The 12,582-nt window shown below is 32.0% G+C and overlaps 1 protein-coding gene across 4 annotated transcripts in view; it reads right to left on the bottom strand.

Moving 5' to 3' along the window:
* LOC141338709 (calcium homeostasis endoplasmic reticulum protein-like) overlaps positions 1-12,582 on the bottom strand; it is a 42,197-nt gene that overhangs the window by 12,011 nt on the left and 17,604 nt on the right. For all 4 annotated transcript variants that reach the window (XM_073844316.1, XM_073844317.1, XM_073844318.1 and 1 more), the window contains 4 exons: positions 8,291-8,726; positions 2,408-2,649; positions 2,186-2,319; positions 2,015-2,101 (listed from right to left, as the gene is read on the bottom strand). In XM_073844316.1, coding sequence (XP_073700417.1) covers positions 2,015-2,101; positions 2,186-2,319; positions 2,408-2,649; positions 8,291-8,726 — 899 coding nt within the window. The remainder of the gene's footprint in view (positions 1-2,014; positions 2,102-2,185; positions 2,320-2,407; positions 2,650-8,290; positions 8,727-12,582) is intronic.

Below are 12,582 nucleotides of genomic sequence, written 5' to 3'. Positions count from 1 at the left end.
TTTAGTATTTTTTGTGTATACTTTTATAGCATTCATTAATGTTTTGAATTTGTTTGTTTTTTTCACTTTCAGCTTTCATTTTAATTTCAGTTTGACTTTTCTTTTGTATTTTGTTTTATATATATATATATATATTTTTTTTTTTTTTAATTTGTTGTATTTTGTTTTTATTTTTGTTTGATTTCAGTTTTAGTATTTTTTTGTGTATACTTTTATAGCATTCATTAATGTTTTGAATTTGTTTGTTTTTTTCACTTTCAGCTTTCATTTTAATTTTAGTTCGGCTAGTTTCTGTTGCATCTTGTTTTTTTTAATTATATTTATTTTGGTTTTATTTCAGTTTAATATTTTTGTGTATACTTTTATAGCATTCATTAATGTTTTGAATTAGTTTTTATCACTTTCAACTTTCATTTTAATTTTAGTTTGACTTTTCTTTTGTATTTTGTTTTATATATTTTATGTTTTTTTTATTTGTTTGTTGTATTTTGTTTTTATTTTTGTTTAATTTCAGTTTTAGTATTTTTTTGTGTATACTTTTATAGCATTCATTAATGTTTTGAATTTGTTTGTTTTTTCCACTTTCAGCTTTCATTTTAATTTTAGTTTGACTAGTTTCTATTGTATTTTTTTTTTTTAATTATATTTATTTTGGTTTTATTTCAGTTTAATATTTTTGTGTATACTTTTATAGCATTCATTAATGTTTTGAATTAGTTTTTATCACTTTCAACTTTCATTTTAATTTTAGTTTGACTTTTCTTTTGTATTTTGTTTTATATATTTTTGTTTTCTTTCCGTTTTAGCATTTATTAATATTTTGATTTTTTTTTCACATTCCACTTTCATTTTAATTTGTTTGTTCTATTTTGTTTTTATTTTTGTTTAATTTCAGTTTTAGTATTTTTTTTGTGTATACTTTTATAGCATTCAGTAATGTTTTGAATTTGTTTTTTTCACTTTCAGCTTTGACAAGTTTCTATTGTATTTTGTTTTTTTTTAATTATATTTATTTTGGTTTTATTTCAGTTTAATGTTTTTGTGTATACTTTTATAGCATTCATTAATGTTTTGAATTAGTTTTTATCACTTTCAACTTTCATTTTAATTTTAGTTTGACTTTTCTTTTGTATTTTGTTTTATATATTTTTATGTTTTCTTTCCGTTTTAGCATTTATTAATATTTTGATTTTTTTTTCACATTCCACTTTCATTTTAATTTGTTTGTTCTATTTTGTTTTTATTTTGGTTTAATTTCAGTTTTAGTATTTTTTTGTGTATACTTTTATAGCATTCATTAATGTTTTGAATTTGTTTGTTTTTTCCACTTTCAGCTTTCATTTTAATTTTAGTTTGACTAGTTTCTGTTGTATCTTGTTTTTTTAAATTATATTTATTTTGGTTTTATTTCAGTTTAATATTTTTGTGTATACTTTTATAGCATTCACTAATGTTTTGAATTAGTTTTTATTTTATCACTTTCAACTTTCATTTTAATTTTAGTTTGACTTTTCTTTTGTATTTTGTTTTATATATTTTATGTGTTTTTTAAATTTGTTTGTTGTATTTTGTTTTTATTTTTGTTTAATTTCAGTTTTAGTATTTTTTTGTGTATACTTTTATAGCATTCATTAATGTTTTGAATTTGTTTGTTTTTTCACTTTCAGCTTTCATCTTAATTTTAGTTTGACTAGTTTCTATTGTATTTTTTTTTAAATTATAATTATATTTTTAGTTTTACGTCAGTTTTAGCATTTTTGAATTAGTTCTTATTTTTTTTCACTTTAAGATTTCATTTCAGTTTTAGTCATTTTGTTGTGTTCTATTATTTTAGTTTCAGTGTTCGTAATTTTAGAATTTCAGCTTTCAATATTTCAGTTGTACATGCAACATTTGCCATTTTCGTTTAGTTTAAGCATTTTAATCTGATATTTTCATAGTATTTTAGGTTCATTTCACCACCAAAATGTTAGTTTGTGTCATAAATCAACAAAACAGTTCATTTCTTCCCCACCTGTTGCGTTTGTCCTGGTCCTTTTTCCGCCGCGCTCTCATTTTGGCCCGGAAGAACTCGTACAGACCATTCTGTTCCCACCCCTCACTGCAAAAAATGATTCTTTTCAGTCATTACAACTGAAGTTTAAATGAAAGGAACACAAACCAACAGCAGTCACATTGGCGTCACCTGTTTCTGGGTCTGTCGTGGGACGGCGGGCTGTAAAACGCCTCCACCGCGGCCAGCAGGCGGTCACTGGGAGGCATCGGAGGCGGCAGACGGATGTCTTTGGGGTCCAGAGGCTTATAATCGTGATCTTCAAGCTGTTTTCAAAGAGAAAGTATCACATTTTGGACAAGACTGACAAAAACAAACGCCTAATTTCCCAGCTGTCGTCAAATGTAAAATCACCTTGACAAGTGGCGCCATGAGTCCTGCGGGAAGGTCGAAGTAGGGCACGTTGGGCACCAGACTGGGGTCATCCTGAATGACGTGAGACGGGGTCTGCCGCCGAATATGGGGCGCCTGACCGTTGAAGCCGTGAGGAGGCGGCCCGAAATCAGGATGCTGGTTCCCGCCCCACAGAGGAGGATCTGACAACCCAGGAGGAGGAATCCTCTGGTTCGGGTGGTGATGAGGAGGCGGACCTATCTCTGAATTGAGAACAACAACATAACGCGTCACATGAAGCACAGACGCGCCTGGAAAGTTACGTTTCTACTTACCCTAAGTCTAAAATTTCAGCATGCTAGGAAAAATTGTTCAATGCAAATCTAGAAACTCCACTGAATATCTGGAAGAAATGTTTCATTTCTATTTACCAGTACATTCCATTTATTTTGTATCTTTCGTTTAACTTTGAAAACGGTCAAAAAATAAATAAATAAAACAAAAGATGCACAAAAAGTCAAAACAACAACAACTATCTGTTAAGTTTTAAAATATTACACTGCAATAAGTAAACGTTTTGTTTTTGTTTTTTAAATACAGATTAATTTAAATATTAAAATATCACACTCATGACGCTAACAGTACAACACACTAGCACTGATATTTATCTTAATTTAGCTTTACCCTAGTCTTAATTTCTTTGCTTTCTATGAGAGCATTTCGTGCCATGTTATTATGAGACTGCAATATTTCGAGAATAAAGTTGAAATTATGAGAATAACGTCGAAATGTTTTGAGAATAAAGTTGACATTACGAGAATAGAGTGATTATTATGAAAATAAATTTGAAACATTACGAGAACAGTCAAAATGTTTAAAAAAAAACAAAGTTGAAAACATTGCGAGAATAATCAAGATGTTCTGAGAATCATAATCATTAATTTAATTTTACAGAACAGCAAAATTATACTAATCAAACTAACACTTAAATATACTAGCACTGATATTTATCTTAAATTATCTTTATCTTATTCTTAATTTCTTTGCTTTCTATGACGGCGTTTAGTGCCATGTTAAAAAAAAATCTAAGGTTATGAAATTATGAGAATAAAGTCGAAATACTACGAGAATAAAGACAAAATTACGAGAATAGAGTTAAAATATTGAGAATAAAATCAAAATTACTCAAATAAATTTTTAATATTACGAGAATAAAGTCAAAATTTAAAAAAATAAAGTCGAAATGTTTTGAGAAAAGTAGAAATATTATGAGAATAGTCAAAATATTACAAGAATACTCAATGTTTTGAGAATAAAGTTGACATTACGAGAATAGAGTGATTATTATGAAAATAAATTTGAAACATTATGAGAACAGTCAAAATGTTTAAAAAAAAAACAAAGTTGAAAACATTGCGAGAATAATCAAGATGTTCTGGGAATCATAATCATTAATTTAATTTTACAGAACAGCAAAATTATACTAATCAAACTAACACTTAAATATACTAGCACTGATATTTATCTTAAATTATCTTTATCTTATTCTTAATTTCTTTGCTTTCTATGACGGCGCTTAGTGCCCTGTTAAAAAAAAAAATCTAAGGTTATGAAATTATGAGAATAAAGTCGAAATACTACGAGAACGAAGTCAAACTATTTTGAGAATAGAGTACATTTTTAGAGAATAAAATCTACATTACGAACATACATTTCAAATATTATGAGATTAAAGTCAAAATATTTTTTTTTTTAAATAAGGTCGAAATACTGAGAATACTATGAGAATAAAGTTGAAATTATGAGAAAAATATAAATATTTTGAGAATATAACATTACATGAATAAATTTGAAATATGAGAAGTGTCAATTTTAAAGTAATAAAGTAGAAATATTCCAAGAATAGTCAAAAAGTTTTGAGATTGAAGTCAAAATGTTTCAAGAATAAAGTCTAAATGTTTTGGGAATAAAGTAGAAATATTACAATAAAGTCAAAATATTACAAGAATAGTCAAAATGTTTTGAGAATAAAGTCAAAATGTTTCAAGAATAAAGTCAAAATGTTTCAAGAATAAAGTAGAAATACTAGAAGAATAAAGACAAAATTACGAGAATAGAGTTAAAATATTGAGAATAAAATCAAAATTACTGGAATAAATTTTTAATATTACGAGAATAAAATCAAAATAAAAAAAAGTCGAAATGTTTTGAGAAAAGTAGAAATATTACACGAATAAAGTCAAAATATTACAAGAATAGTCAAAATGTTTCAAGAATAAAGTAGAAATACTAGAAGAATAAAGACAAAATTACAAGAATAGAGTTAAAATATTGAGAATAAAATCAACATTACTGGAATAAATTTTTAATATTACGAGAATAAAATCAAAATTTAAAAAAAAAAAAGTCGAAATGTTTTGAGAAAAGTATAAATTTACAACAATAAAGTCAAAATATTACAAGAATAGTCAAAATGTTTCAAGAATAAAGTAGAAATACTACAAGAATAAAGACAAAATTACGAGAATAGAGTTAAAATATTGAGAATAAAATCAAAATTACTGGAATAAATTTTTAATATTACGAGAATAAAATCAAAATAAAAAAAATAAAGTCGAAATGTTTTGAGAAAAGTAGAAATATTACACGAATAAAGTCAAAATATTACAAGAATAGTCAAAATGATTTGAGAATAAAGTCTAAATGTTTCAAGAATAAAGTAGAAATACTACAAGAATAAAGACAAAATTACAAGAATAGAGTTAAAATATTGAGAATAAAATCAAAATTACTGGAATAAATTTTTAATATTACGAGAATAAAATCAAAATAAAAAAAAAGTCGAAATGTTTTGAGAAAAGTAGAAATATTACACGAATAAAGTCAAAATATTACAAGAATAGTCAAAATGTTTTGAGAATAAAGTAAAAATGTTTCAAGAATAAAGTAGAAATACTACAAGAATAAAGACAAAATTACGAGAATAGAGTTAAAATATTGAGAATAAAATCAAAATTACTCATGCCACTCATCGCATGCCATTAATTGTGCAGCCCTAATTACGAGAATAAAGGGGGGGAAAAAAGAGTGTCAAAATTATGAGAATAGAGTCGGAATATTTTGAGAATAAATTCGACATTATGAGAAGGAACTCAAAATATTTAAACATTTCTTTACCTCAACTTTAATTTCTATGATTTAAATTCTTGAAACATTTCGACTTCATCATTCTCGTAGTAATTCGACTTTAATCATCTTAGATTGTTTTTTTTCCAACGTGGTATTAAAAATGTGCTTTCATATGTTAAACCCTGTATTTACTTCAGGATGGATAAAATTGAAATCCGTATAAATACACACACACAAAAAAGTTTAGCTTGAAAAAAAAAACTGTTGCGTTTTAGTTGCACTAGGGCTGTGCAATTAATCGAAATTCGGTTTCGGTTTCGATTTCTGCTTCAAACGATCATGAAAATGCAGTAAAAGAAACGATTATTGCGCCCCACGCAAATCAGCAAAATCATGTAACGTGACTTTCATAAAACGGGACGTGCTTGATTTATTAAAGGTGCCATAGAATGCATTGAAACAATATTTTAAATTGTTCTCTGATATCTACATAGAAGGTATATGGCATAGGAAAGGGCAAAAAATCTGCAAAAACGGTTTTAACACTATTTACAACCCTAGGATTTGTCCCTAGAATGAAATGCTCTGTTATTGCCTTATTTGGAAGGTTCCTGCATAATAATGAGGAGCTCTGCTCTGATTGGCTGTCTTACAGAGCGGCTTGCTCACACAGCTGTAAGGAAATATATATATGTAATTACGGCCGCTTCATTTATTTAACTCTAGCCGCTTTTAATATGCGGTTTGTTTGTTCGCTTGGTGATTATTCATGTAAACGCTTGTCAGTTATGTCTTAAATGACCATAAACAGTTGAGAATGAAAAAAGGCGTGTAACAGTATATACTGGATCCGTGTGGTTAAGCGCAACACATAAGATTCCTTCTGCCGTCTCTGCCTAATATTAATAAAACGTAAAAATTAGGGCCGGGACTTTAACGCGTTAATTTATATTAATCAATTACACAAAAATAACGCGTTAAAATTTTTTCACGCATTTTAATCGCACTTAGTATTGCACCGCGGAACGTTTCTCACTGGATGAGATTCGGCGGACCGATTATACTGGAGCACCAACTAGCGTTCAGACAAGCTGCGTCCGTCCTAAATAGTATTGTATGTCCCAAATCGTAGTATGTTTAAAAAAGTATTCCAAAGATTCCCGGATGGTCTACTACTTAACGATCAATGCACACTCTAACGGCTAATATTGCCCGCAACACACTGCGCCGTGAACGAGGATTCGATTAGAACTACAAACACGCATAAAAAGTGTTAAAAAACTACAAACATGGAGGATATGCGCGACCAACGGACAGGTAGAGAAAGGGGTTTGAGTGATAAATAATCAGTGTGTAACCTGATAAAAAATATTTTTTAAATGTTATCCGCGTTATATTCCATGTGCAGCAACATTTCTAATGATAGGTTTGGTCATTAACGTTTAAATGCATAATTAAGCAAACACAAGAGCAGAGTTCTCGGCATGAAAGACTCGTTAAAGAACGTGCCTCTTAATTTCTCTCTAATACGGTAGGAAATTAAATTAAACGAAATGTAGATAATGTTAACTGTGATGATTGACAGGGCAGTTTAAACAGTGACAGGATTCAGGTAACTAAGCAACAGAGGGTCCCTTAAAGAAGCAGTTATGACGAAGTATATGTCCCAAAGCTTGCCTACTATTCTGCTACAAACTCAAAAGTATGTACTTTTCTTCACAAAAAGAGTACATACTTATAGGCTATAGTATAAGTAGGCGAATTGGGACGCAGCAAAACAAACCACAGTGAACATGGACAAAAAAGCTGATGGGACCGCTTTGGTTGGCCCTGTGGATGGGAAATTTTGTTATAAAAAAACGAATGGATGGAAGCATCGATAAGAGCATGGTTGTGTGCAAGCTATGCAACAAGGAATTCGCATATCAATGTAGCACATCGAGCCTATTGCTACACTTAATGGCAATATTGCACTGGTCTGTTGGACTTGGTTGAGCAAAAATAAACAATATTTTGTTGCTTAAGCTTATGTATTCAGTCATTCTTCAATGGTATACTAAAAATCCATATAAAAAAACTTACTTCTCACTGTTCTCAGGTCAAATATTTATATGCGATTAAAATGCGATTAATTTCGATTAATTAATTACAAAGCCTCTAATTAATTAGATTAATTTTTTTTAATCGAGTCCCGGCCCTAGTAAAAATACAAAGAGAAAAATCACTCACTGCTTTTGAATGAAGGACGTTTGCAGTTTTAATACGAAACAAAGCATGTTTAACTACTACAGTGAAGACGCCGTTTTATTTTACATTCAAATAATTACATTTAACTTCTGTAGTATTGTTAGACTACTTTAGTATTTTTTTTAAAGCACTGTTTTTTTTTATTTGAATATTTTTTCTCGCTGTATTGCCATCTTCAAAATTATCTTTATAGAGTTTTGGACCCTGTCATAATCGTTTAAATAATCGTGATTATGATTTTTGCCGAAATCGAGCAGCCCTAAGTTGCACCTAACTTTTTTGTGAATTATATAAGATTCAAGACTTTTTGTGAACGTCTTTGCTTTTTCACAGTAATCGTTGCATTCAATTCAACGACAATTTACATAAAATTATTAAATAAAATGTACATTTGTAAGTCGCTTTGGATAAAAGCGTCTGCAAAATGACTAAATGTATATATGAAAGCTGTTAAACTACTAAACAAAACAAACCCTTTCCTTTTATGTTTAACTAGTACTTTTCCAAAGAGAAATATTGAGGACTCACCTCCTGGGAATTCTGCCTGTGGGTAGTCGAATCGGTGCGGCGGATACGGTGGCCGTTCAAAGTGATGCCGCGGAGCAAACTCATCCTGCATGAAGCGCGGCGGGAAGCGTCCAAAGTTGTGAGGCGGAGGGGGAGGCTGGTTGAACGGCGGCTGTTGGTGTGGAGGGAAGGGCCCGCGGAAATGTGGCGGACGCTGCATGCGGAACGGAGGCTCCCTCTGGCCCCACGGCGGCGGCTGATCCGGCTGGTTGCTCCACGGCGGTTGGTCAAACTGGCCGCTCCAGTTGGGTGGCGGCTCGTTCTGGCCACTCCAGGGACCTGAGGGGCCCCCGTCCCGAGGGCCGCTCCAGTTGGGGTCCCGCTGCTCGTTCCACATGCCTTCGTGGCTGTTCCAGGGCGGACAGGGGGGTGGGACTTGAGTGGGGTCGAATGGCGGCTGGAGGCGGAAACATTTAATACGCTTGGTTGACTAATGCAAAATAAACTTTTAAAATGGTCACAGACAACAATTGAATTTTTGATTAAAAAACATTCAAATTAAAAAAAAAAAATTCAAACCAAGAATTTTTGGAGCAAATAAATAAATGTGTCAAATATATTGAAAATACGGTTTGGCCAAACCATTGAGAAGTTATATGCAAAAATATCCATTTTTCATATCTCCTGATACACTGTGCCGAAACACTGCAGGTAGCCTCAGGTCATGCGTGTTATCAAACACACCAAGTTTTGTCTCAATACTGCAAACCGTTGCGGAGATACAACCCAGCAGATACTTCCATTTTTGCACGCTTTTCGTAGAATTCGTTTGCGCGTTATTCAAGAACGGTTTGATCAATCAACTTGAATTCCATAACTTTTTGCCAGCTGGTCTGAAGATGATCTGAGCCAATTTTGGTGAAACTCAGACAAACCGTCTAGGACGAGTTTGAAAAAGTTAACAGTTTAATACAATTAAAAATCGACAAATGACTAAAGCTTACGATTGTTGAAATTTGTACTTCATTTGACATTTAATACGCTTGGTTGACTAATGCAAAATAAACTTTTAAAATGGTCATAGACAACAATTGAATTTTTGATTAAAAAACATTCAAATTAAAAAAAAAAAATTCAAACCAAGAATTTTTGGAGCAAATAAATAAATGTGTCAAATATATTGAAAATATGGTTTGGCCAAACCATTGAGAAGTTATATGCAAAAACAGCCATTTTTCATATCTCCTGACCACTAGGTGGCACTGTGCCGAAACACTGCAGGTAGCCTCAGGTCATGCGTGTTATCAAACACACCAAGTTTTGTCTCAATACTGCAAACCGTTGCGGAGATACAACCCAGCAGATACTTCCATTTTTGCACGCTTTTCGTAGAATTCGTTTGCGCGTTATTCAAGAACGGTTTGATCAATCAACTTGAATTCCATAACTTTTTGCCAGCTGGTCTGAAGATGATCTGAGCCAATTTTGGTGAAACTCAGACAAACCGTCTAGGACGAGTTTGAAAAAGTTAACAGTTTAATACAATTAAAAATCGACAAATGACTAAAGCTTACGATTGTTGAAATTTGTACTTCATTTGACATTTAATACGCTTGGTTGACTAATGCAAAATAAACTTTTAAAATGGTCATAGACAACAATTGAATTTTTGATTAAAAAACATTCAAATTAAAAAAAAAAAATTCAAACCAAGAATTTTTGGAGCAAATAAATAAATGTGTCAAATATATTGAAAATATGGTTTGGCCAAACCATTGAGAAGTTATATGCAAAAACAGCCATTTTTCATATCTCCTGACCACTAGGTGGCACTGTGCCGAAACACTGCAGGTAGCCTCAGGTCATGCGTGTTATCAAACACACCAAGTTTTGTCTCAATACTGCAAACCGTTGCGGAGATACAACCCAGCAGATACTTCCATTTTTGCACGCTTTTCGTAGAATTCGTTTGCGCGTTATTCAAGAACGGTTTGATCAATCAACTTGAATTCCATAACTTTTTGCCAGCTGGTCTGAAGATGATCTGAGCCAATTTTGGTGAAACTCAGACAAACCGTCTAGGACGAGTTTGAAAAAGTTAACAGTTTAATACAATTAAAAATCGACAAATGACTAAAGCTTACGATTGTTGAAATTTGTACTTCATTTGACATTTAATACGCTTGGTTGACTAATGCAAAATAAACTTTTAAAATGGTCATAGACAACAATTGAATTTTTGATTAAAAAACATTCAAATTAAAAAAAAAAAAAATCAAACCAAGAATTTTTGGAGCAAATAAATAAATGTGTCAAATATATTGAAAATACGGTTTGGCCAAACCATTGAGAAGTTATATGCAAAAATATCCATTTTTCATATCTCCTGACCACTAGGTGGCACTGTGCCGAAACACTGCAGGTAGCCTCAGGTCATGCGTGTTATCAAACACACCAAGTTTTGTCTCAATACTGCAAACCGTTGCGGAGATACAACCCAGCAGATACTTTCGTTTTTGCATGCTTTTCGTAGAATTCGTTTGCGCGTTATTCAAGAACGGTTTGATCAATCAACTTGAATTCCATAACTTTTTGCCAGCTGGTCTGAAGATGATCTGAGCCAATTTTGGTGAAACTCAGACAAACCGTCTAGGACGAGTTTGAAAAAGTTAACAGTTTAATACAATTAAAAATCGACAAATGACTAAAGCTTACGATTGTTGAAATTTGTACTTCATTTGACATTTAATACGCTTGGTTGACTAATGCAAAATAAACTTTTAAAATGGTCACAGACAACAATTGAATTTTTGATTAAAAAACATTCAAATTAAAAAAAAAAATTCAAACCAAGAATTTTTGGAGCAAATAAATAAATGTGTCAAATATATTGAAAATACGGTTTGGCCAAACCATTGAGAAGTTATATGCAAAAATATCCATTTTTCATATCTCCTGACCACTAGGTGGCACTGTGCCGAAACACTGCAGGTAGCCTCAGGTCATGCGTGTTATCAAACACACCAAGTTTTGTCTCAATACTGCAAACCGTTGCGGAGATACAACCCAGCAGATACTTTCGTTTTTGCATGCTTTTCGTAGAATTCGTTTGCGCGTTATTCAAGAACGGTTTGATCAATCAACTTGAATTCCATAACTTTTTGCCAGCTGGTCTGAAGATGATCTGAGCCAATTTTGGTGAAACTCAGACAAACCGTCTAGGACGAGTTTGAAAAAGTTAACAGTTTAATACAATTAAAAATCGACAAATGACTAAAGCTTACGATTGTTGAAATTTGTACTTCATTTGACATTTAATACGCTTGGTTGACTAATGCAAAATAAACTTTTAAAATGGTCACAGACAACAATTGAATTTTTGATTAAAAAACATTCAAATTAAAAAAAAAAATTCAAACCAAGAATTTTTGGAGCAAATAAATAAATGTGTCAAATATATTGAAAATACGGTTTGGCCAAACCATTGAGAAGTTATATGCAAAAATATCCATTTTTCATATCTCCTGACCACTAGGTGGCACTGTGCCGAAACACTGCAGGTAGCCTCAGGTCATGCGTGTTATCAAACACACCAAGTTTTGTCTCAATACTGCAAACCGTTGCGGAGATACAACCAGCAGATACTTCCATTTTTGCACGCTTTTCGTAGAATTCGTTTGCGCGTTATTCAAGAACGGTTTGATCAATCAACTTGAATTCCATAACTTTTTGCCAGCTGGTCTGAAGATGATCTGAGCCAATTTTGGTGAAACTCAGACAAACCGTCTAGGACGAGTTTGAAAAAGTTAACAGTTTAATACAATTAAAAATCGACAAATGACTAAAGCTTACGATTTTTGAAATTTGTACTTCATTTGAAATTCGGCACTTTTTTTGATTTTGTGCCTTACTTGTATTGTAAAAAGCACTGTATAAATAAATAATCTTAGGCCGCGATCACACCGAACGCGTCTTTTAGTTCTAAAAACGCGAGGCGCACAGCACTGCCTTTTTTTTTTGGTGACTTTTAATAAAAGAGCGTGCTGCGTTTATGTTGCTAAGCAACGACCAAAACAGCTGTCCTGTCAGTCAAATCAAAGGATTATAGCGCGAGCGCTCTAAAATCTTAGTTTTATGCTGTTAAGTAAACTGTCATATTAGCAGAAACCCTAAATAATACAGCTCCGGGTTACCCACGATAGACACAAAAGGTTTCTCCTCTATTTCTTGCAGTCTCCGGACTTTTTAAGCAACCGTAAAATTCCGTCACCACAACAGAAGGCCCGCCTCTCGCGTTCTTTTCCATTGTCCAA

This window comes from Garra rufa, chromosome 7, assembly GCF_049309525.1.
Source record: "Garra rufa chromosome 7, GarRuf1.0, whole genome shotgun sequence".
Classification (NCBI taxonomy): domain Eukaryota; kingdom Metazoa; phylum Chordata; class Actinopteri; order Cypriniformes; family Cyprinidae; genus Garra; species Garra rufa.
This window is presented reverse-complemented; position numbering and strand designations above follow the sequence as displayed.